The sequence below is a fragment of the Salmo salar genome, chromosome 27 (assembly GCF_965601325.2).
Source record: "Salmo salar chromosome 27, fSalSal1, whole genome shotgun sequence".
NCBI lineage: Eukaryota > Metazoa > Chordata > Actinopteri > Salmoniformes > Salmonidae > Salmo > Salmo salar.
The window spans coordinates 18780443-18806137 of record NC_138317.1 but is presented as its reverse complement, the minus strand read 5'-3'; the positions used below and the strand labels follow the sequence as shown (position 1 = coordinate 18806137).

Sequence of the window (25695 nt, the reverse complement as noted above, 5' to 3'; positions counted from 1 at the left end):
ACTGTTTTCAATTTGTTTTCTATGGGAAACTATATTTGGGGCACCTGGTTGCAGTTCCTATGGCTTCCACTAGATGTCAACAGTCTTTAGAAATTGGTTGATGTTTTTCTTTTGAGAAATTAAGAAGTAGGGCTGTTCATTGTGAGTGTCAAGCCAAGTGGACTCTATTGTTTGTTGCGTGCGACCTGAAGCTCGCTCCACATTGATTTTATCCGCTATCTTAAATCTTATTGATTATTTATGTTTTAGGATACGTGAGGATGGATTAGGAACGTTGTTTGAAATGTTTGGACCAAGTTTACAGGTAACTTATTCGATAATTTGTAGTCATGTTGGGCGAGTTGGAACCGGTGTATTTCTGAATCAAACACGCCAAATAAATGGACATTTTGGGGATATAAAGAAGGAATTTATCGAACAAAAGGACCATTTGTGATGTTTCTGGGACATTTTGGAGTGCCAACAGAAGAAGATCTTCAAAGGTAAGCCATGAATTATATCGTTATTTCTGACTTTGGTGTTGCACCTCCCTGGTTGAAATATGTTTGTCATGCGTTTGTATGATGGGCGCTGTCCTCAGATAATCGCATCGCATGGTTTGCTTTTGCCATAAAGCCTTTTTGAAATCTGATACGGCGGCTGGAATAACAATAAATGAAGCTTTATTTTGATGTATTGCACTGTGATTTTATGAAAGTTAAATATCTAATAATTTCATTTGAATTTCGCGCTCTGCAATTTCACCGGATGTTGTCGATGTTCCGCTAGCGGAACGTCTAGCCGTAACAGGTTCTCCTTAAGCTAAAAGTTAAGAAATTAGATTATTGAAAATAAAATAGATAAACCCTTGTCTTAAACTCAGGGCAATGAGAGAAAGTTCATGAAGGCAATTGAACATATTTAATTCACTCACAAACGTCATCTGATAGTTTCAGTTTTTATTATTTTAAACCCAAGAACATGTTTTAGAACAGTAAACTTAGTAAGAAATATGCTAACATGATTGCCATTGCTAGCTAGATGGCTAAAATGGTTACCTAGCAACAGACATTGTAAGAAGATTTTTGAGAAGTTCATTAGAAAATCATTCCATCTTAAGATATTGTTGAGGATTTGCACTTACGAACTTTCTTATGAACTTTAAGAAGCTAATGTTTTTTCGTAAGTAGTGTTTTGTGAATCTGGGCCCTGATTTAAAAAAATATATATTTAAAATTTTTTATGGCCTGCAGTACAGCCGAGGCACTCATAGAGGTGTTTTGATCCAGGTGATGTCAGCATTGGTTAATTCAGCGCTCTCAGATCCGTGTGTGTGAATTATCAAAGCCAAAATATACAATTGTGGTAGTAAATGTATAAAAGCCTCGCTGTCTTTTTATTAATTCCCTTCCTTCTTGCTGTATTCTCTTCTCCTGTTCTCCAGTAATGTGTTTGGTTAAGTAAGGGAATTACAGTAATGGGACATGACAGCATCAACAGTGAAGGGTAAAGAGGAGTTTGATTCAGAAGAATGGGAGCTCTTTAACCAGTGTTCATTCTTAAAAGGTGGAAAGTTGTTTTAATTTAACCTTTATTTAACTAGGCAAGTCAGTTGAGAACAAATCCTTATTTACAATGACGGTCTACCCTGGCCAAACCATAACCTGTACGACGGTAGGCCAATTGTGCGCCGCCCTATGGGACTCCCAATCATGGCTGGTTGTGATACAGCCTGGAATCGAACCAGGGTCTGTAGTGACGCCTCTAGCAGAGATGCAGTGCCTTAGACCGCTGCGCCATTCAGGAGCCCTAAATTAGGGATTAAGAGATGTGTTGAGCCATTTCAAATCATAATTTAGGACAAAGTTAATGCATTCAAATACAACAATGACCTTGTTTCCATGACATTCCTAGTAGTGATTTGTAATCTATAAAGGCCTTGGGGGAAAACTGCTTCACAAGAGCTTCTCTCACTCAGTTTCTCTCCTCGGGTTCATTCTCATGGAAAATGGAATAAGACTACATTTACGTCATTTAGCAGACGCTCTTATCCAGAGCGACTTACAAATTGGTGCATTCACCTTATGATATCCAGTGGAACAACCACTTTACAATAGTACATCTATCTTTTTTTGGGGGGGGGGGGGGGTTAGAAGGATTACTTAATCCTATCCCAGGTATTCCTTAAAGAGGTGGGCTTTCAGGTGTCTCCGGAAGGTGGTGATTGACTCCGCTGTCCTGGCGTCGTGAGGGAGCTTGCTCCACCATTGGGGTGCCAGAGCAGCGAACAGTTTTGACTGGGCTGAGCGGGAACTGTGCTTCCGCAGAGGTAGGGAGGCGAGCAGGCCAGAGGTGGATGAACGCAGTGCCCTTCTTTGGGTGTAGGGACTGATCAGAACCTGAAGGTACAGAGGTGCCGTTCCCCTCACAGCTCCGTAGGCAAGCACCATGGTCTTGTAGCAGATGCGAACTTCAACTGGAAGCCAGTGGAGTGTGCGGAGCAGCGGGGTGACGTGAGAGAACTTGGGAAGGTTGAACACCAGACGGGCTGCGGCGTTCTGGATGAGTTGTAGGGGTTTGATGGCACAGGCAGGGAGCCCTGCCAACAGCGAGTTGCAGTAATCCAGACGGGAGATGACAAGTGCCTGGATTAGGACCTGCGGCGCTTCCTGTGTGAGGCAGGGTTGTACTCTGCGAATGTTGTAGAGCGTGAACCTACAGGATCGGGTCACCGCCTTGATGTTAGCAGAGAACGACAGGGTGTTGTCCAGGGTCACGCCAAGGCTCTTAGCACTCTGGGAGGAGGACACAATGGAGTTGTCAACCGTGATGGCGAGATCATGGAACGGGCAGTCCTTCCCCGGGAGGAAGAGCAGCTCCGTCTTGCCGAGGTTCAGCTTGAGGTGGTGATCCGTCATCCACACTGATATGTCTGCCAGACATGCAGAGATGCGATTCGCCACCTGGTTATCAGAAGGGGGAAAGGAGAACATTAATTGTGTGTCGTCTGCGTAGCAATGATAGGAGAGACCATGTGAGGATATGACAGAGCCAAGTGACTTGGTGTATAGCGAGAATAGGAGAGAGCCTAGAACTGAGCCCTGGGGGACACCAGTGGTGAGAGCACGTGGTGCGGAGACGGATTCTCGCCATGCCACCTGGTAGGAGCGACCTGTCAGGTAGGACGCAATCCAAGATTGAGCTGCGCTGGAGATGCCCAACTCTGAGAGGAGGATCTGATGGTTCACAGTATCAAAGGCAGCAGATGGGTCTAGAAGGATGAGCGCAGAGGAGAGAGAGTTAGCTTTAGCAGTGCGGAGAGCCTCCGTGACACAGAGAAGAGCAGTCTCAGTTGAATGACCAGTCTTGAAACCTGACTGATTTGGATCAAGAAGGTCATTCTGAGAGAGCTGGCCAAGGACGGCACGCTGAAGAGTTTTGGAGAGGAAAGAAAGAAGGGATACTGGTCTGTAGTTGTTGACATCGGAGGGATCGAGTGTAGGTTTTTTGAGAAGGGGTGCAACTCTCGCTCTCTTGAAGACTGAAGGGACGTAGCCAGCGGTCAAGGATGAGTTGATGAGCGAGGTAAGGGAGAAGGTCTCCGGAAATAATCTGGAGAAGAGAGGAGTGGATAGGGTCAAGCGGGCAGGTTGTTGGGCGGCCGGCCGTCACAAGTCGCAAGATTTCATCTGGAGAGAGAGGGGAGAAAGAGGTCAAAGCATAGGGTAGGGCAATGTGAGCAAGACCAGCGGTGTCGTTTGACTTAACAAACGAGGATCGGATGTCGTCAACCTTCTTTTCAAAATGGTTGACAAAGTCGTCCGCAGGGGGGGGATTCAGGAGGGAGGTGAAGGTGGCAAAGAGGTTCCTAGGGTTAGAGGCAGATGCTTGGAATTTAGAGTGGTAGAAAGTGGCTTTAGCAGCAGAAACAGAGGAAGAAAATGTGGAGAGGTGGGAGTGAAAAGATGCCAGGTCCGCAGGGAGGATAGTTTTCCTCCATATCCGCTCGGCTGCCCGGAGCCCTGTTCTGTGAGCTTGCAATGAGTCGTCAAGCCACGGAGCAGGAGGGGAGGACCGAGCCGGCCGGGAGGATAGGGGACATAGAGAGTCAAAGGATGCAGAAAGGGAGGAGAGGAGGGTTGAGGAGGCAGAATCAGGAGATTGGTTGGAGAAGGATTGAGCAGAGGAAAGAGATGATAGGATGGAAGAGGAGAGAGTAGCAGGAGAGAGGGAGAGCGAAGGTTGCGACGGCGCAATACCATCTGAGTAGGGGCAGAGTGAGTAGTGTTGGAGGAGAACGAGAGGGAAAAGGGTACAAGGTAGTGGTCGGAGACTTGGAGGGGAATTGCAGTGAGATTGGTAGAAGAACAGCATCTAGTAAAGATGAGGTCAAGCGTATTGCCTGCCTTGTGAGTAGGGGGGGACGGTGAGAGGGTGAGGGCAAAAGAGGAGAGGAGTGGAAAGAAGGAGGCAGAGAGAAATGAGTCAAAGGTAGACGTAGGGAGGTTAAAGTCACCCAGAATTGTGAGGGGTGAGCCATCCTCAGGAAAGGAACTTATCAAGGCGTCAAGCTCATTGATGAACTCTCCAAGGGAACCTGGAGGGCGATAAATGATAAGGATGTTAAACTTGAATGGGCTAGTGATTGTGACAGCATGGAATTCAAATTAGGAGATAGACAGATGGGTCAGGGGAGAAAGTGAGAATGTCCACTTGGGAGAGATGAGGATTCCAGTCCCGCCACCCCGCTGACCAGATGCTCTCGGGGTGTGCGAGAACACGTGGTCAGACGAGGAGAGAGCAGTAGGAGTAGCAGTGTTTTCTGTGGTAATCCATGTTTCTGTCAGCGCCAAGAAGTCGAGGGACTGGAGGTTAACATAGGCTGAGATGAACTCTGCCTTGTTGGCCGCAGACCGGCAGTTCCAGAGGCTGCCGGAGACCTGGAACTGCGCGCTGGGACCACCAGGTTAGAGTGGCAGCGGCCATGCGGTGTGAAGAATTTGTGTGGCCTGTGCAGAGAGGAGAGAACAGGGATAGACAGACACATAGTTGACAGGCTACAGGAGAGGCTACGCTAATGCAAAGGAGATTGGAATGAAAATTAACTAAACAACTGGGGAAGCGAGAGAGCAGGGCCTCCCTCACTAACCATTCACTGAAACACTCAAATATAACTATTCCAACTTCCACTTAGAAATTATAATTGATGTGAACTACAGTGGTTCAATGTTTCCAGGAATAGGCTCAAACTTAGTTTATTTAGCTAGATAACTTGGTACAGTATTCTTCTGTGAAACCCACCCAGTGCACCGTGTCTTATGACGCCGTAGCTAACTAGCATGCTAGCATCCAATAACACACGGTTAGCACCAATACTTGGTTACAACAAACTATCAATGGATCATTCGTGTCCGTGTCTAGTTCCTTTCATAACGCAGAAGTAATTAAACGTTGGCTAGCTAACAGACTATTATTTGGATAGTATGCAGGGAAGTATTTTAATTTTGAAATTAGACATTGAAGATTGGTACTTGTGCTTCTTATAACATTATCCCTTTGAGATTGAAGTGGTTGATCTCTAATGGGATATTTTCTTCAGATCTAGTACAACGAGAAAGATGGGTTGAAGACTCAAACTGTCTATAGTATGAGTGAAATATTGTGCCTAGGTTGAACATGGGGCAGTGTGTTGGCCTGGTTGTTCCCTGTAGGCTTCCACTCTGACATGGTGTTCTGTACCTCTTGGCTGGCTGTCACCTGGGGAACATTTGTTCAGTTAACCTCTATGGGCTAGGTGGGACGCTAGCGTCCCCCCCGTGGTGCACTCCATCAACAGCAGGTGCATTTCAAGAGCGGCAAATTTGAATCCAAATAAATGTCAAAATTCAAATTTTTCAAACATACAACTATTTTACACCCTTTGAAAGATAAACATCTCCTTAATCTAACCACGTTTTACGATTTCAAAAAGGTTTTACGGCGAAAGCATAAATTTAGAGTATGTTAGGACAGTACATTTACAAGAGTTGTGTGTAATGTTTTGTCAATTCAAAGACAGGGTCACCAAAACCATAAAACCAGCTAAAATGATGCACTAACCTTTTACAATCTCCATCAGATGACACTCCTAGGACATTATGTTAGACAATGCATGCATTTTTAGTTCTATCAAGTTCATATTTATATCCAAAAACAGCGTTTTACTATGGCATTGATGTTGAGGAAATCGTTTCCCTCCAATAACCGGCAGTCAAGTCAACACCACAAATTAAATAATTAAAATTAGAAAACATTGGTGAAATATTATATTGTCATTTAAAGAATTATAGATTTACATCTCTTGAACGCAATCAACTTGCCAGATTTAAAAATAACCTTACTGGGAAATCACACTTTGCAATAATCTGAGCACTGCGCCCAGAAAAATACGCGTTGCGATACAGACTAGACGTCATGTTGGGGAGATCTAAAATCGAAAATACTATGTAAATAATCCATTACCTTTGATTCTCTTCATCAGATGTCACTTCCAGGTATCACAGGTCCATAACGAATGTAGTTTTGTTCAAAAAAGCTCATCATTTATGTCCAAAAATCTCCGTCTTGTTAGCATATGATCTAAGCCAGCCGGACTTCTCGTCATGAACGAGGGGAAAAAATATATTTACGTTCGTTCAAACATGTCAAACGTTGTATAGCATAAATCATTAGGGCCTTTTTTAACCAGAACATGAATAATATTCAAGGTGGACGAATGCATACTCTTTTATAACGTATTGGAACGAGGGTACCCAACATGAACTCGCGCGCCAGGTGTCTAATGGGCCATCATCGTTCCATGGCTCTTGTTCGGTCAGATCTCCCTCCAGAAGACTCAAAACACTTTGTAAAGGCTGGTGACATCTAGTGGAAGCAATAGGAAGTGCCAAAATATTCCTCAGCCCCTGTGTTTTTCAATGGGATAGGTTTAAAGGTAATACAACACATCAGGTATCCACTTCCTGTCAGAAAATGTCTCAGGGTTTTGCCTGCCAAATGAGTTCTGTTATACTCACAGACACCATTCAAACAGTTTTAGAAACTTTAGAGTGTTTTCTATCCATATATAATAAGTATATGCATATTCTAGTTACTGGGTAGGATTAGTAACCAGATTAAATCGGGTACATTTTTTTTATCCAGCCGTGCAAATACTGCCCCCTAGCCCTAACAGGTTAATAACCTCTCTGGGTCATGTGGGACGCTAGCGTCTATCAACAGCCAGTGAAATAGCAGGGCGGCAAATTCAAAACAACAAAAATCTCATAATTCAAATTTCTCAAACATACAAGTTTTATACACCATTTTAAAGATAAGATGCTCCTTAATCCAACCACAGTGTCCGATTTCAAAAAGGCTTTACGACGAAAGCATAACATTAGATTATGTTAGGACAGCGCCTAACCAAGAAAAACCACACAGCCATTTTCCAAGCAAGGAGAGGTGTCACAAAAACCAGAAATACAGCTAAAATGAATCACTAACCTTTGGTGATCTTCATCAGATGACACTCCCAGGACTCAATGTTACAAAATACATGTATGTTTTGTTCGATAAAGTTCATATTTATATCCATAAACCCCATTTTACATTGGCGCGTGATGTTCAGAAAATGTATTCCCTCCAAAACCTCCAGTGAATGAGCACGTCAATTTACAAAAATACTCATAAACGTTGATAAACTTTACAACAGTTATTGAAAGAATTATAGATACACTTCTCCCCAATGCAACCGCTGTGTCAGCTTTTTAAAATAGCTTTACGGCGAAAGCACTTTTTTTTTTTCTTCAATATTCTGAGTACAGAGCTCAGCCATCAAAGCAAGCTATACAGTTACCCGCCAAGTTCTGGAGTGAACTAAACTCAGAATTAGTATTATAAATCTTCACTTACCTTTGCTGATCTTCGTCGGAATGCACTCCCAGGACTCCCACTTCCACAAGAAATTCGATAAACTCCATATTTATGTCCAAATACCTTCGTTTTGTTCGCGCGTTCAGATCACTAATCCAATGGCATAACGCGCGAGCGCAAAACCAGAGACAAAGTCAAATAGTTCCATTACCGTTCGTAGAAACATGTCAAACGATGTTTACAATCAATCCTTAGGGTCTTTTTAACATAAATCGTCTATAATATTCCAACCGGACAATGGCGTATTCATTACAGAGGAAAAAGAAGGAAGGCGCGTCTGCGTGAGTGCGCCGTAAACAACTCGTTGGTCCCAGACTTGAGTCGGCTCCTATTCTCTGCCCAGTAACAGTAGAAGCATGAAACAAGGTTCTAAAGACTGACATCTAGTGGAAGCCTTAGGAAGTGCAAAATGACCCCATAGACTCTGTAGTTTTAATAGGGATTAGATAGGAAAAACTACAAGCCACTTCCTGGTTGGATTTTTTTTTCTCAGGTTTTTGCCTGCCATATGAGTTCTGTTATACTCACAGACATCATTCAGAGTGTTTTCTATCCAAATCTACTAATAATATGCATATCCTACCTTCTGGGCCCGAGTAGCAGGCAGTTTAATTTGGGCATGTTATTCATCTGAATTTCTGAATACTGCCCCCTGTCACCAAGAAGTTAATAAGATGGAGATACAGGAGCGTGGTCCTCAGGAAGAGCAGAAGGAGACTGGGCTGGGGGGTATGAGGGACTGGAGGAGACTGGGCTGGGGGGTGTGAGGAGACAGGGAGATGCTCTGAATGAAAGCCATCTGACATTTACTCCTGAGGTGGTGACCTGTTGCACCCTCGACAACCACTGTGATTATTATTATTTGACCCTGCTGGTCATCTATGAACATTTGAACATCTTGGCCATGTTTTGTTATAATCTCCACCCGGCACAGCCAGAAGAGGACTGGCCACCCCTCATAGCCTGGTTCCTCTCTAGGTTTCTTCCTAGGTTCTGGCCTTTCTAGGGAGTTTTTTTTTCTAGCCACCGTGCTTCTACACCTGCATTGCTTGCTGTTTGGGGTTTTAGGCTGGGTTTCAGTACAGCACTTTGAGATATCAGCTGATGTAAGAAGGGCTTTATAAATACATTTGACTGGGCTGGAGGGTGTGTGGGACTGGAGGAGACTGGGCTGGGTGGTGTGGGACTGGGCTGGGGGGTGAGGAGACTGGGCTGGGGGGTGTGGGACTGGAGGAGACTGGGCTGGGGGGTGAGGAGACTGGGGTGTGGAACTGGAGGAGACTGGGCTGGGGGGGTATGAGGGACTGAAGGAGACTGGGGCGCAGGAGTGGTGTGAGCACACTGGTGGGTTCAGACTGGGAGGGATTCCCTCTCAATTAGCAGGTCCTGGTTCTATAACAGACCAGCCACTGTGGATTAAATGCACTGCTTGGCACACACACACACACTCACAGCTACATTAAATCATATATATTCATATGCACATGCTGTACTGCAGCAGCCATAGCTCAGAGATCTGCTCTTTAATTTCACCGTGAGACCCTCCTCTATGTAGCCAGCCATCGCATGATTCCTCAGCTCCCCGTCTCCACCACCTCTTTTCACCCTCCGTGTGTGTGCAGTACCTGTTATTTAATAGTCCAGCAGAACTGGTCATTAAGAGGCCTGGCAAACCTGAAAAGGAGAACAAGATGGACAGGGGGAGAAGCAGAAAGACGTTGCGTCAACAACAGGCCTGTGTTCACTACAGTGGTTTGATGGCTTTCATTAGTTCTCATGCTGGAATAAAAGTACGCTCTCTCCCTCTCTTAATGAGCAGCCGGCTCAGAGTGCTTGGCAATAGCTCAGGCCTTTTGCTATGGGGAGTGTGTGTGGAGGATGACTTCTTGGCCCTGGCATCTGCAGCCCACGCCATACTATAACAGGGTGGCTGATTGAGGAGGTGCCAGGACCTTTCACACCTGGCAATGCAAGAACTAGCAGAGAGGGGAGGCGCAGGTGCGTGGTTTTGGCTGCTTCATCCTGGGGTGCAGGGGAGGGTCCCAGTGTGTCTTGGGATGGGCGGTCCCGGGGAGGCGTTTGGGGACCTTAAGTGTTCGTCTTCCTAGGACACCGAGATTGGAGATCGGGCCCAAGCATCTTAGAACCCTGCCAAGTACTGGAGAGGTTCTTCCCTCCTCCTCCCCTTCCCAGCCACACCACAAGGCTGGAGTAGGAAACACACGGTTCAGCCATGGTGACCAATGTTGGAAAGCTCCACTTCTTAGGGAGATTTTGAGGCCAATTCTCCTCAGTAGTAAGAGCCAAGTAAAGCTCATTGAGCTGCTTGTAGTGTTTGTTTTAATGAATGCCAAGTTAGTAAGCACTGCCTTTGTCTGCCGTTCTGTTGCCCCCCCCCCCCCCCCCCCCCCCCAAGTTTTCTGAGCAAAAGTGGAGATCAAATACTTTTTTAATTGTGGGAATGTGGTCCAAGGTATTCCCACGTGTAATAGAGCGATGTGATTGTATACAAATGTAAGCAAGGTTTGAAATGTATTGTTTTTGGTCAAATGATTATATCTGCTTGGGTTTCTTGTGGTCAATTTGCCGTCTACAAATGATTTGTAAATATGTTCCGGCCTCCTGACCATACGCTCAAGAACGAGTCGGTCCGCAGCTCAATCTAGTTGATGATCCCTGCATTACATACTGTCACACATCATTCTGAATAAACTCTCACAATACTGTCTGCTGAGCAGAGGAGTGTGTATTATCATACATTGTGATATTGTATACCCTGTTACCAAGCAGTGAAGACAGTAGGTGAAATCAGAGAGGGAGCAAGGCATTGTCATAAACCGTGTTTGTTCCAGTTTCTCTATTCTCTGCAGGCTGTTTGTTTTCACTGAAGACAATAGGCCCCTCCAAAGGAATAAAACGGCAACATCACAAACTATACAGCCGTTCTGAAGAGAAGTCGTTTTGTTCTATCATAATCGGATGTGGACTGGGTGGCATATCCCATGTTCCACTACTGTGGCCAGAACTAATCAGAGCCTCTGATGTCATGGATAATGTCCTGATTTTAAAGTGATGTCAGCAATAACACAGCTTTTCTCTGAGCCTGCTCGTTATTGATCTGGCTTAGCATGATTTTTAAGATGGCCGCCAAGATCATGGATTAGAGGTCAGAGACCAGGGTCAGTCCAGTAAAGTGGTCGACCCACTGAGCTGAGGAGAAGGTAATGTTGTCCAGCGCCGACTTAATACAGTTCATCATCTCACTGCTCTAAGCATAGAGAATGTACTGGGACCAATGGTGGTAGTATACTAAAGAGCAATAGTGGACACTGTAACATTGTAGTATACAGTGGTGTAAAAATACTTCAAAGTTGTTTTTTGGAGTATTTGTACTTTACTTTGCTATTTTATGTTTTTGGCTACTTTTACTCCACTACATTCCTAAAGAAAATATGTACTTTTTACTCTCATATGTTTTCCCTGACACCCAAAGGTACTCGTTACATTTCTCAGGCAGGACAGCAGTATGGTTCAGTTCACACACCTATCAATATAATACATTGTCATCCCTACTGCCTCTGACCTGGCGAACTCACTAAACACAAATAGTAGGTTTGTAAACGATGTCTGATTGTTGGCGAGTGCCCCTGTCTGTCCGTAAAATAAAATAAAATAAAAATAAAAACTAGAAAATAGTGCTGACTGGTTTGCTTAATATAAGTAATTGGATGTATAGCATTTACTGTTAATTTCACTCAAGTATGACAATTGTCTACTTTTTCCACCACTGTACATATGTACGTTTGAAACCAGATACTTTTAGATATTCACTCAAGTAGTATTTTACTGACTGACTTTTACTTGAGTTAAGAAACCTTAATAGAAAATGACATTTAAAGTACTTTAAAGTATAACATTTAAAGTACTTTTTCCACCACTGGTTCTATAATAATGAGAAATGGTGTACACAATAACATGGTAGTACTATACTAAAGGGAGATAGTGGACACAGGACAGGTTTGAACCTCATCTTCCCACAGATAAGGCGTTATGCAACACCAAGGCTTAGGTTGCTTTAATTAAATTATGTCCAAACTGGATTGTGTGAAGGTCGTGTAGGACTCATTTAAGCCTTATGTACACATCACACACCAACACTGCGCCAATATATTTGTTAGTCTGTGGTAACTCGCATTGGAATGCTCGCCTGCACTCCCTGTTTCACATCATCTAAAAGAGAAATGTGTTCACTGGTGTGGAAAAATCATGACGTCAATGATCTTCAGGTTGGAAAGTTGGAGCTCTAGAAAGAGTGGCGAGTTGGATGACCGTTCAAAATGATTTATCCCAGTTGGAACACTTTTTTTTTTATTTTTTTTTTAGTTCCCAGTTTTGTTCAATGCACTGAAGTTGGAAGTCTGAGATTTAAGAGTTCCCAGTTGTTTTGATCGCGGCAGAAGTCTTGGTTAAGTCTTGGTTTTGAATAGACTAGAAACGGCCAGCCAGCATAGTACTGCCTGATATAGATCCATCAGGGTTGTTCTGCATCAGCAGATTCCACACAATGGTATAGTTAGAATGTTTCATGGTGAAATAGTTGTAATGAACTCTTAGATGAAATTCAAGCGATCCAGACTTCAAGGGTCTTGTTTGTTTGTCTCTCACCCTCGTAGCCTTGTCTTTCTGCTTCTCTGACCGATGAGCTATTATGGCATGGGGAGTGTTGAGCCCTGGGGGGGGGGGGGGGTTACAGGGTCACCAGGTCACAGTCGGCTCAAGCAAGGCCATCTCTCCTCCAAGCGCTCAACACTCAGACAGAAAAGCAATAACACATTAGCTGGAGTGGCTCTCTCCGTGAGCGCTGTTTACACTAACCCTGACCCTAACCCCCTACTTTAGAATCCCAGTCATTTGATTCATCCAGTCTTAATGTTTGTATTGACAGCCGTGGTCATGGTGTTGATGTTCTAGGAGAATGGTGCTGCTGTGAGGAGAGACTTTGGACACAAAGCGTGTGGCTGTAGTTTCACCTGGATACTAAGCCCATGGGTTTAATCAATCAAATGTAATTTTAAAGCCCTTCCTACATCAGCTGATGTCACAAAGTGCTATACAGAAACCCAGCCTAAAACCCCAAGCAGCAAGCAATGCAGGTGTATCAGCTACATACTCCCCTTGTGGCTGTGTTAGTTTGATGTCAATCAATACTTTTAAACAAGGATGCAATAATCATTACTGCAGTTTAACTGAATATTACTAGTCTGGCTACCATGTCTTTACACTCTCGGTCGCTGTCTCGGTCTCTCTCCGTCTGTCTGTTTGTCTCTTCTCCTGCATCTGACGGTCTCCTGTCTCCTCTCCAGCTGCTGAGCGCTGCAGTGTCTGCTGGTAGAGTTTATTAGGACCATGTGGACCATCTGGAGCGGTTTAGAACTTCATTCCTCCATTCATTTAGCCGGGGGAATCCAGACATTGTTTCTGTTCCGGCGCTGGGTAACCCTCTGTCTGAGAGCTAATCAATGATACAGAGCGGAAGCACGTGTAACATCAGAGGAACGGCAGCTTTGAAGAGCGGGGGAGGAAGAGGGGGAGGGGAAGGGGGAAGATTAGTTTGGGATGAAGGGGACATCCTGCAGTAATCCCTCCTCCCCTGTACGCCTGTGCCTCTACTGCAGGTGCTCTGCTCTCCCTCCCTCTCTCTCGCTCCCGATCTCTCTATTAGGTGTGTGTAGAGCAGTGCCTAGGCAGCGATTATAAGTCTGGGTTAGGTGGTGGTAATAAACGGCAGACATAGCATGTCTTTAGACCCCTATAGAAGGATAGCACCTCATCAAGCGACTCCAGTTTTACCCCACTTCTGACATAGGGCCAGTGTTAGAAAATATCCTTATCACATCTGCTCATATATATATTTTTTAAGATCATGGACGTGACGGTGCTGAGAAGTTTGTGCGTCTACGAGAGCTTTCTACAGGGAGGCTCTGCGTTCGAGAGGCTTGGTGTCTGCTATTTGTCTCTTTAAGTCCTGCTGGGCATTGTGGGTACATCATGGTGCCATGACACTTTGGGCATTGTGGGTACATCGTGGCGCCATGATATCCTGACTAGATGGAAAGGGTCCAGATTTTAGTCTTGTGGTTCAGTTCACTGTTGAATGTCTTTAATACAGATAGGAAGAGCCCCTCCAATAAAAGCCACTGTGCTCATTGGGCTCAGGTCTGTCTAGAGCCATGGCACTTCTAATAGAGCATTAAACTATCTTATGTCTCTAACTGATCCTACCTTTAACAACCACGTCCAGTTAAATGACTCCTATTTATCGCTGGCTCTATTCCCATGAGCAAGATCATATTTCTGAAGGGGTTTATTGAAAGCCATGTTTTTGTCTGGGAGGCAGTCATTAAATACCCTCGTCCACATTCTAATGGTCCACTGCTGTCTGCAATGTTGGTTCTGCCTTCATGGAGTTGTAGTGTTGGTTCTTCCCCCAAGTAAGTTGTAGTGTCGGTTCTGCCCTCTGGGAGACGTGGTGTCAGGGAGCCACTGTAACTAATGCATTCTGCATCTCTAATCTGCACCAGTCTCCATGACTCACAATATCTCGCTCTCTCTCTCCATCCTGAGGCCCTACCAGCTATAGGGCCATGAGTCAGCCTGTTTAAACAGCTCATGTTTTACTAGTCTGGCAGGGAAACTAATAGCTCCATTTACAACATAATGACAGACTGGTGACACCTGTCATGTTCAGGTGTTTGAACCATGTGACCTGCAACAGCCATTGGTCTTTCCAGGGGGGAACAGAACCCTTTTTGTTGTTCTCTTCACTGGCTGAACTAAAAGCATGAGAACAGATTGGTTATCATACTGATGCACCTGCTCATCTAATACAGAATCCTTCTTGAACAATGGCTTCTCTCAGGACCTAAACAGATTGTTCCGTCACTGAACCCAGTATATGTGTGTATCGACGCAATCTCTTCACGGCTTCTTGTTCAAGGTATTTAGTCAGGGTTGGTGTTTATATGGGCTGTGTATTGCTTTGTGATTGAAGTGCAATTGGAGAGCTGTAGGTTCTGGGGGTTTGATGGAAACAAAATACATTGGGTTTTTTCAGGGCATAATTTGCCAAATGTCATGTGTTTTTTTTTGGGGGGGGGGGGGGGGGCTCACTGTAGGATATCATGAAGCATTTCCCTCCCTACATGTAGCACAATGAGACAATCAGCCAGGTAGTCACAATCTGTCTGGAGCAAGTGGCTGTGGTCTCAATTGATTAGTGATGCTGTCTGTGACTGTCAACCTGCCTGGAAGGCATGAACATTCTCCTCTAAACAAGCATCAGATTGAATGGGAGATTGTTTCAAACAGGATGGTGGAATACAGGGAGGCAGTATGAGCGTGGCATTGTCTTTTTCGGTTTACCGTGAGACTGGCCTGTATCTGGCATCAAACGTCCCTGAAACAAGGAGACGGTGAAATGAAATGGCACACTTCTTTTAAAAGCAGGGTGCTGTGTGTGTGATAAAAGATGAAGAGGTGTGACCAGGTCCATCTCCAGACAAGCTGCTCTTAGTATTCCATCCTGTCAGCCTGCTCCCTCTGTGGAATCAGAAGAAAGAACGGACGCAGAAAGAGATCTGGCCTGGACAGACGGAAGGGGGAAAAAAGAAATCTGGCCTTAAGTCTGTCTGCAATTTGACACCTCCTTTGTACTTGTTATCAGTTGTCAGCTGCTGCAGATGTCTTGGCTTTAATGGAGAACTTAATTACAATTCAAAGAGTCAACATGAATCAGAAGTCTTTTGAGGTAGACGGCTGCTTGCAGGTGCTGCTGGGGGTTATTCTGAAGGAGGATTATCATTGTTTTAGCCTCCGTGGACACTTCAGTCAATGGCCACTGCAGTGTTATTAAAGATAATTAAATCATGTCCAATGACCAGACTGACTAAATTAGGCATACTAAAAACTGAGGCCAGAGTTGCGTTAAACCGCTGAACAGAGGGTTATACTACAAACCAGGATTAATGAGTTAGCTGGTTAACTTTTGATAACCCCCCCCCCCCCCCCCCCCCCCCCAAAGATTTTGGGGTTCATTAAGAAATCTAAACGGATACAGTATGTGTTTTTGGTTGTTGAGTCAATTAGACCATGCCCATTTCAGGTCCTGGGATGGCGTGGTTACACGTGGTCTGCGGTTGTGAGGCTGGACGTACTGCCAAATAATCTAAGACTACATTGGATGCGGCGTATTGTAGAGAAATTAACATTAAATTCTCTGGCAACAGCTCTGGTGGACGTTCCTGTAGTCAGCATGCCGATTGCACGCTCCCTCAACTTGACATCTGTGGTGTGGTGTGATAAAACTGCACATTTTAAAGTAGCCTATTTAATTGTCCCTAGCACAAGGTGCTCCTGTGTAATGATCATGATCAGCTTGTTAATATACCAGACCTGTCAGGTGGATGGATCAGCTTGGCAAAGGAGAAATGCTCACTAACAGGGATGTAAACAAATTTGTGCACAAAATTTGAGAGAAATCAGCTTTTTGTGCGTATGGAACATTTCTGGGATATTTTATTTCAGCTCATGAAACGTGAGACCAACACTTTACATGTTGCGTTTTATTTGTGTTCAGTGTAAATGAAATGCATACACAAAACAGGGCGAACTGTATGTCAGTTCCTATCGTAGGTCTGTGTAAGGATGTATGGAATAAACCTGTTTTCTCATGTCTCTTCCCAGGCCCAGACTGCAAGCACAGAGGAAGTTTGCCCAGTCTCAGCCCAACTCTCCCAGCACCACCCCGGTCAAGGTGTCAGATACCGCCCTGCCCGCACCCTCCGCTCACATCAGAGACATCTCCAGACGAAAACCCAAGACTGAAGATTTCCTCACCTTCCTCTGCCTGAGAGGTACAGTAACCCTGTGGTCCACGCCTCACATCTCACCTTTTCATCCACACACTCAGTCCTTCATCCTCCCACCTCACTAATTTACTCATTCAGTCGGCCACTCACTTGCCCAGTCACCCTAGCACCGTCTCGTCACCAGGCCAACACCAGGGCCCTGCTCCTCTGACCTCCGTCAGGACTAGGGCTTCAGTTCAGCAGCTACACATCTCAGGAGAGTTCCTCCCAGCCTGCCTTTGACCTAGATCCAGGCCTAGCTGTGCAGAAGGAATAGTTCAGTCAGAGGTCCATGTTCATTGACCCTGATAAGGCAAACACCAAACCCATTCTGTCCTCACAGGTTACACATTGGCTACAGATAATGTTAAAACAATGAATATTGAATATTGTTATCTGCACACAGTCAGCTTTGAGCACCCCCCCCCCCCCCCCCCCCCCACGCACACACCCACACAGACATCCTGGTAGAGCCAGATAACCCTGCTCCTGTACCTCAGAGCACAGAGAGGCCTGGGTTGCTCTCTGCCGCGCACCAACACAAACACGGCCAAGCTAGGGAAAACAGGGCAGCATTTCAGCTACAGGGTTCAGCTGAAATCCCACCTCGCATCATTTCTGTATTGGTATAACAGGTTTCTACAGTGCTATACGGGACTCAAAAAGTTCACTCTCATGGACATGTTTCCCTTTACTCTTTACCTCAATGATGAATTGAAACACGAAAACAAGAAATAGAGAAACTGAGTGGAGTATAGCCTCACCTCAGGAACAAAGAGGGGTCTTGGATGTTTTAAAACAATTTTTTTTTAATGAACAACCTTGGCCTTGGCTTTTACTGATGTCTTCAATCCCAGAGAGTGTTTAACTCTGAACAGTATCTCCTCCCACCCAGCAGAACCCTCCCCGACTCATCACAACCAGAAATAGCCCTTTAGGAAGAGTAATGCCTTGATTAGATTAATTTGGTATTGCCATTAACCTCGGCTGGCAACATGAAGTAGGTTAAAACGAACTGGAATCAGCTGGGAGCTAAGAGGCCCAGAGGAGAAGAAGACTCGTTTTTTAAAAGCCAATGTCACTTCAATGTAACGTAATTAGCGATCAGTCAAACTGACAGGGTTGGCAGCCTTATTCTTAATGGAACATATCTGTTCTCAGAATGTTCCAGTAAATGTCTTCTATTGTTCAGGTTTTGGACAACTCCTGGATGCTATGCTAACTCCTGACCAGTTTCCTAATGCCCCCCACTGTGCCGCGCCTGGTTGACCGCTGCACCCCGTCTCTGTGGCAGCCTTATTTATAGCTCTGTTACCCGGCCGAGAGGCGGACTGATTCCTCTGCAGAGCTCATGCTGCCTTAATGGCATTTTCATACACAGGGTTGTGCTCTCTCTTCCTTCACTTTAATGGCCGTGTGGAAGAGACCAATACATCGAGGAGACGTGCAAGAATGTCAGGGCAACGCAGGGGTGTGCATGCACACAAGCACGGTCGGTGTCCTGGGGACAGATAGATATAGACCATAAGGCAGCAACGTTTTTAACATTTTATTTTTCAAAGGTGCTTTTGGCCTTTTGATTTCATTCAAAGGGCTTTGTACATCTGAATCCACTTTGGTGGCCCAAGACCAGGCAGCTATGTTTGAGTCTAACACTTACAATAAAGTGTATCAATTTATTTATATTTTCCCCAGAGCTGACGGGGAGGGGTAAGGGAGGCAAGCAGTCAGCACGCGGTCTGTTCCTCTAGCTCTGGAACAGATCAATGGCGTTCCTGGTCGACATTAGAGGTCAAACGGTCATTCTGTTCAAACGGCTCCGCTCCTCTCAAATGTTTATCTTATCTGACAAACATGCCACATTTACCCAGCAAGCCCCCTGTCTGACCGCTGTAGAAAAGCGTCTGATAATAAAGCGCTGGTTATGAAAGCAGGCCATTTCCACCATGATTTCATGGGGAGAAGTTTTCCTCTGTTCTCTACCGCAGCAGCAGCTTGTAATCTCCCCTGCTTATTCATCTGGGACTCAGCATCATAATGAGCTGTTTTCTTTCTCCTGATTTTTAAACAGGAATGATATATTTTTAATCCCTCTTGGGAAACTGCTGGTTGTTCTGATGCAATGTGGCGTAACGTGCGACGGTCACATAAACACAACCGATTCACTCCGTTATGTGCTACGTGCCTTCTCGCATCCCTTTTTATTGCGGCGGTGGCAGAATCCATTTGGAGGCTGGCCAGCCAGCTTGGCTTTGAGGCTGGGGTAGTAGTCCAGACAGCCTGTCGGCTTGTGTAGGCTGTCGTAGTAGGCTGTCGTAGTATGCTGTAACTCTGAGTCTGAAGCCTTGTATACAGGCAGCACAGAGGCTTGCCTGTAGAGAGGGTAATTGTTGGTAGTGGCTGTTACAATATCCACGGTTCCTCATCGCAGCTGAGCCTCTCTCTGTACACAAACACGCATGGCTGAGAGTGCCAAATATAGTAGATGAGTAACCCCCACTAATATGCTCGTCCAGTGTTACATAACAGGTACTACTATATGTGTGTGTACCATGGCTGGCTGAGCATTGAATGTGTCTGGGTCTAGGTCTGAGGCTGTGGCCGTGGTTGTTTACAAAGGCTGATTTTTTTTAAATAAGCCAGTGACTCCTAGAGCTGACTGGAGCCGAGGGCAGCGTGGGTTAATGGATTTGCAGACATTCAGGAATGTAAATCAGAGGCGACATAATCCCCAATCCTCTCAGATTCACCCTGCTGCATCGGCCTGTAAAACAATGTTATTGAAAAAGCCCCAGTCCTCTCTCTTCCATTCCCTCCCCTCCTCTCCACCCATCTTCTTCCTGACGAGGCAAGTGGTGAAGTATGAGGGGTTGGAGAGGGGGCCGAGTGTCTGACATGGTCTCTCCACACACTATGACGGGGGATTCAGCCAGGGATTGGCCCTCTACTTCCATCGAAGAGGAAGGTCATACACTTGACTCAATGGCGTCTGCTCTTTTTATACACGTCTTGGAACTGCTTTTCTGAGAGGCTCTAGAGATTCCGCAGGGTCTTTAGGCTATACCCGAGAACCAGTAGAAGTGCTAATTTTCCCTAACATGGATGTTAGTCCGATTATACATTTCTGTAATTTTTTCTCAGTTAAAGCTCTTGATTGGCTGTTTAAACTCCTCATTGTTTAAACTCTATTAAAGGACAATGTTTTTTAAGTCGACCATTTTGGTTGTAATTACCCCTGTCTAGTGAAAAATGACAGTCATAATGGACTCTTTCAGCCTTAATTATGATTTGACTGTGGTTCTGAGGCACATGAAAGGCCCATAATTGAGGATTGGGAGGAGGGAGGGAAACAGGCCTGGAGGAGGGAGGCCTGGGTTATATTTCTCTGTCTGGGAGCTGACAGACGGAGTCTCTGCACCAGAGAGAGCGGCTGTTAAGCCCAGCACCACCCTGCTCCCCTCTGTCTGAGAACCACCCGCTGAAAACACAGCCTAGCCATAGACCAGACACCAGTGACCAGAGGTGCCAGCCCAACAGGCTTCTTCTCTCCCTCCCTCTGACTCTGGGGGCTACTGTAAATACATGGGAGTAACAGGCTTATTTTGGGCCACTGGAAAAGATTACAGGATAACATTGTCAATCAAATCAAATCAAATCAAATTTATTTTTATATAGCCCTTCGTACATCAGCTGATATTCTCAAAGTGCTGTACAGAAACCCAGCCTAAAACCCCAAACAGCAAGCAAAGCATGTGAAAGAAGCACGGTGGCTAGGAAAAACTCCCTAGGAAAAACTCCCTAGAAAGGCCAAAAACCTAGGAAGAAACCTAGAGAGGAACCAGGCTATGAGGGGTGGCCAGTCCTCTTCTGGCTGTGCAGGGTGGATATTATAACAGAACATGGTCAAAATGTTAAAATGTTAAAATGTGCATAAATGACCAGCATGGTCAAATAATAATAATCATAGTAGTTGTCGAGGGTGCAACAAGCACGTCCGGTGAACAGGTCAGGGTTCCATAGCCGCAGGGCAGAACAGTTGAAACTGGAGCAGCAGCATGGCTAGGTAGACTGGGGACAGCAAGGAGTCATCATACCAGGTAGTCCTGAGGCATGGTCCTAGGGCTCAGGTCCTCCGAGAGAAAGACAGAAAGAGAGAAAGAGAGAATTAGAGAGAGCATATTTAAATACACACAGGACACCGGATAAGACAAGAGAAATACTCCAGATGTAACAGACTTGTCCAGTCTCATCATCTCCTCTCTTTCTCACTTCCCCACAAAGAGATCCCTCACCCATTAGATGAGACCTCACCCCCATGCGTCACACCACCTCGCCAACCCCCTGTCCCCTTTCAACTCCCCGTGCCCCCCTGGGCCTGCTAGCCATTGGCCCTGTGACCCCAGAGAACACAGAAATTGAAGCTATGTTAATGAAGCAGGTCACTTGGAGCTGATTGGGACTTTGTTGACTCTTAAGTCCCCCTGGCCTCTGTCACCAGGAGAAAGAACCAGTTTGGAGAGCTGACACAAATGTGCTACTATCACACTCCTCTGCAGTCAGTCAATCAATCACATTTATTTTAAAGTCTTTTTTTTACGTCAGACGTCACAAAGTGCTTATACTTAACCCAGTTCTCTACAGCCTGGTCTTAGCCTGACCTGGAGCCGAGAATGAAATCAGCACCTCAAACCTAGTCCAGACATGACTTCTTCTCACGTTACACATTATACTCTTCTCCTAAACCTTACACAATGACCCCTAATAACAATGGACTGGCGTCTCTGCTCTCTCTACATGCAGGGATAGTCAAAGTATCGAGTCACACTGGCATTTTAGTCCTGTTGTGATAAGCTTTAAAAAAAATATATATATTTAACCTTTATTTAACTAGGCAAGTCAATTAAGAACAAATTCTTATTTACAGTGATTGCCTACCAGGGAACAGTGGGTTAACTGCCTTGTCCAGGGGCAGAACGACAGATTTTGACCTTGTCAGCTCTGGGATTCGTTACTGGCCCAACGCTCTAACCACTAGGCTACCTGTCGCCCCAAAAGCTGTGTTGTATTGTGGGTACTGACTGTATTGTGCTTCTTTTTTTTGTAGGCCTACTAACTATTCTGATGTGCGTGTGAGTCAGAAGGCTCCGATATCACTGTAATTCATTACTGCATTCAAAGTAACCCGAACCCCATTGGCTCCCCTATTGTAACCATAACAATAAGTCGCTTATTAATGATGCTCAGCTTAAAGCACAATTTGCTGCAATAGACCAGTTCCTATCATACTGTTGATTGTATGGATTTGCATCCAATTTGATTATGAAGTTTTGGTTTTGATGTCTGACTAATTCTAGCTTCACCACATCTAATTTCAGGTTACTCCTCGTGGCCAAATGAAGGTTAGTTAAATTTATACCTTTTTTAAAAACTACTTGTTATCTAGACAAATGTTAATACACAATCATGTAGAGTACCTTCGGAAAGTATTCATTTTGTTACAGCCTTATTCTAAAATGGATGAAATTATGTTTTTTTTCCCCCTCATCAATCTACACAATACCTCATAATGACAAAGCAAAAACAGGTTTTTAGACATTTTTGCTAATTTATAAAAAATATCACATTTACATAAGTATTTTCAGACCCTTTACGCAGTACTTTGCTAAGCACCTTTGGCAGCGATTACGGCCTTGAGTGTTCTTGGGTGTGATGCTACAAGCTTGGCATCCCTGTATTTGGAGTTTCTCCCATTTTTCTCTGCAGATCCTCTCAAGCTCGATGGTGAGTGTCACTGCACAGCTATTTTCAGGTCTCTCCAGAGATGTTCGATTGGGTTTCAATCCGGGCTCTGGCTGGGCCACTCAAGGACAGTCAGACACTTGTCCCGAAGCCACTCCTGCATTGTCTTGGCTGTGTGCTTAGGGTCGTTGTCCTGTTGGAAGGTGAACTTTCGCCAGTCTGAGGTCCTGAGTGCTCTGGAGCAGGTTTTCATCAAGGATCTCTCTGTACTTTGCTCCTTTCATCTTTCCCTCGATCCTGACTAGTCTCCCAGTCCCTGCCACTGAAAAACATCCCCACAGCATGATGCTGCCACCACCATGCTTCACCGTAGTGATGTTGCCAAGTTTCCTCCAGACTTGGCATTCAGGCCAAAGAGTTCAATCTTGGTTTCATCAGATCAGAGAATCTTGTTTCTCATGGTCTGAGAGTCCTTTAGGTGCCTTTTGGCAAACTCCAAGTGGGCTGTCGTGCCTTTTACTGAGGAGTGGCTTCCGTCTGGCCACTCTACCATAAAGGCCTGATTGGTGGAGTGCTGCAGAGATGTTTGTACTTCTGGGTTCTTCCATCTCCACAGAGGAACTCTGGAGCTCTGTCAGAGTGACCATCGAGTTCATGGTCACCTCCCTGACCAAGGCCCTTCTCCCCCAATTGCTCAGTATGGCCCGGAGGCCAGCTCTAGGAAGAGTCTTGGTGGTTCCAAACTTCTTCCATTTAAGAATGATGGAAGCCACGGTGTTCTTGGGGACCTTAACCTCTCTAGGGTAGGTGGGACGAAATCGTCCCACCTACGTAACAGCCAATGGAATCCCGTGGCGCGTTATTCAAATACCTTAGAAATGCTATTACTTCAATTTCTCAAACATATGACTATTTTACACCATTTTAAAGACAAGACTCTCGTTAATCTAACCACACTGTCCGATTTCAAAAAGGCTTTACAACGAAAGCAAAACATTAGATTATGTCAGCAGAGTACCCAGCCAGAAATAATCAGACACCCATTTTTCAAGCTAGCATATGTCACATAAACCCAAACCACAGCTAAATGCAGCACTAACCTTTGATCTTCATAATGACAATCCTAGGACATTATGTTATACAATACATGCATGTTTTGTTCAATCAAGTTCATATTTATATCAAAAACCAGCTTTTTACATTAGCATGTGACGTTCAGAACTAGCATTCCCCCCGCAAACTTCCGGTGAATTTACTAAATTACTCACGATAAACGTTCACAAAAAACATAGCAATTATTTTAAGAATTATAGATACAGAACTCCTTTATGCACTCGCTATGTCCGATTTTAAAATAGCTTTTCGGTGAAAGCACATTTTGCAATATTATGAGTAGATAGCCCGGCATCACAGGGCTAGCTATTTAGACACCCACCAAGTTTAGCCCTCACCAAAGTCAGATTTACTATAAGAAAAATGTTATTACCTTTGCTGTTCTTCGTCAGAATGCACTCCCAGGGGTTCTACTTCAATAACAAATGTTGGTTTGGTTCAAAATAATCCATAGTTATGTTCAAATATCCTCTGTTTTGTTCGTGCGTTCAAGACACTATCCGAAGTGTAAAGAAGGGTGCCCGACGCGTTTCGTGACAAAAATTCTAAATATTCCATTACCGTACTTCGAAGCATGTTTAAAATCAATTTTTATGCCATTTTTCTCATAAAATAGCGATAATATTCCGACCGGGAAACCGTGTTTACGTTCAAAGAGAGAAAATAAAAACATGGGGTCGCCTCGTGCACGTGCCTCAGTCTCATTGTCCTCTGATAGACCACTTACCAAAGGCGCTAATGTTTTTCAGCCAGGGGCTGCCTCGACATCATTCAGCTTTTTCCCGGGTTCTGAGAGCCTATGGGAGCCGTAGGAAGTGTCACGTTACAGCAAAGATCCTACATTTTCAATAAAGAGAGTCAAGAAGCCCAAGGAATGGTCAGAGAGGGCACTTCCTGTACAGAATCTTCTCAGGTTGTTGCCTGCCATATGAGTTCTGTTATACTCACAGACACCATTCAAACAGTTTTAGAAACTTTAGGGTGTTTTCTATCCAAAGCCAATAATTATATGCATATTCTAGTTTCTGGGCAGTAGTAATAACCAGATTAAATCGGGTACGTTTTTTTTATCCGGCCGTGCAAATACTGCCCCCTACAGGTTAAATGCTGCAGAATTATTTTGGTACCCTTCCCCAGATCTGTGCCTCGACTCAATCCTGTCTCAGAACAATTCCTTCAACCTCATAGCTTGGTTTTTTGAAATGCACTATCAACTGTGGGACCTTATACAGACAGGTGTTCCTTTCCAAATCATGTCCAATCAATTGAATTGACCACAGGAAGACTCAAATCAAGTTGTAGAAACATTTTTTTTTATTTATCTGTTATTTTACCAGGTAAGTTGACTGAGAACACGTTCTCATTTGCGGCAACGACCTGGGGGAATAGTTACAGGGGAGAGGAGGGGATGAATGAGCCAATTGGAAACTGGGGGTTATTAGGTGATCATGATGGTTTTGAGGGTCAGATTGGGAATTTAACCAGGACACCGGGGTTAACACCCCTACTCTTACAATAAGTGCCATGGGATCTTTAATGACCTCAGAGAGTCAGGACACCCGTTTAACATCCCATCCGAAAGACGGCACCCTACACAGGGCAATGTTCCCAATCACTGCCCTGGGGAATTGGGATATTTTTTTATTTTAGACCAGAGGAAAGAGTGCCTCCTACTGGCCCTCCAACACCACTTCCAGCAGCATCTGGTCTCCCATCCAGGGACTGACCAGGACCAACCCTGCTTAGCTTCAGAAGCAAGTCAGTAGTGGGATGCAGGGTGGTATGCTGCTGGTGATCTCAAGGATGATCAATGGAAACAGGGTGCACCTGAGCTCAATTTAGAGTCTCATAGCAACAGGTCTGAATACTTATGTAAATAACGTATTTCTTTTTTCTTTTTTTTTTGTAATGTGCCAAAGTGTCCGAACCTGTTTTCACTTTGTCATTATGTGGTATTGTGTGTAGATTGTTGTAGGCTGTAACGTAACAAAATGTGGAAAAAGTA

The 25695-nt window shown here is 44.8% G+C and overlaps 1 protein-coding gene across 2 annotated transcripts in view; it reads left to right on the top strand.

The window, feature by feature from the left end:
• Positions 1 to 25695, top strand: part of LOC106588581 (protein Jumonji) — a 97434-nt gene that overhangs the window by 47116 nt on the left and 24623 nt on the right. The window contains exons 4-5 of one of the 2 annotated variants that reach the window (XM_082970075.1): positions 16675 to 16844; positions 22214 to 22237. In XM_082970075.1, the coding sequence (XP_082826201.1) occupies positions 16675 to 16844; positions 22214 to 22237 (194 nt within the window). The remainder of the gene's footprint in view (positions 1 to 16674; positions 16845 to 22213; positions 22238 to 25695) is intronic. The other variant, XM_014177727.3, reaches the window with a different exon arrangement.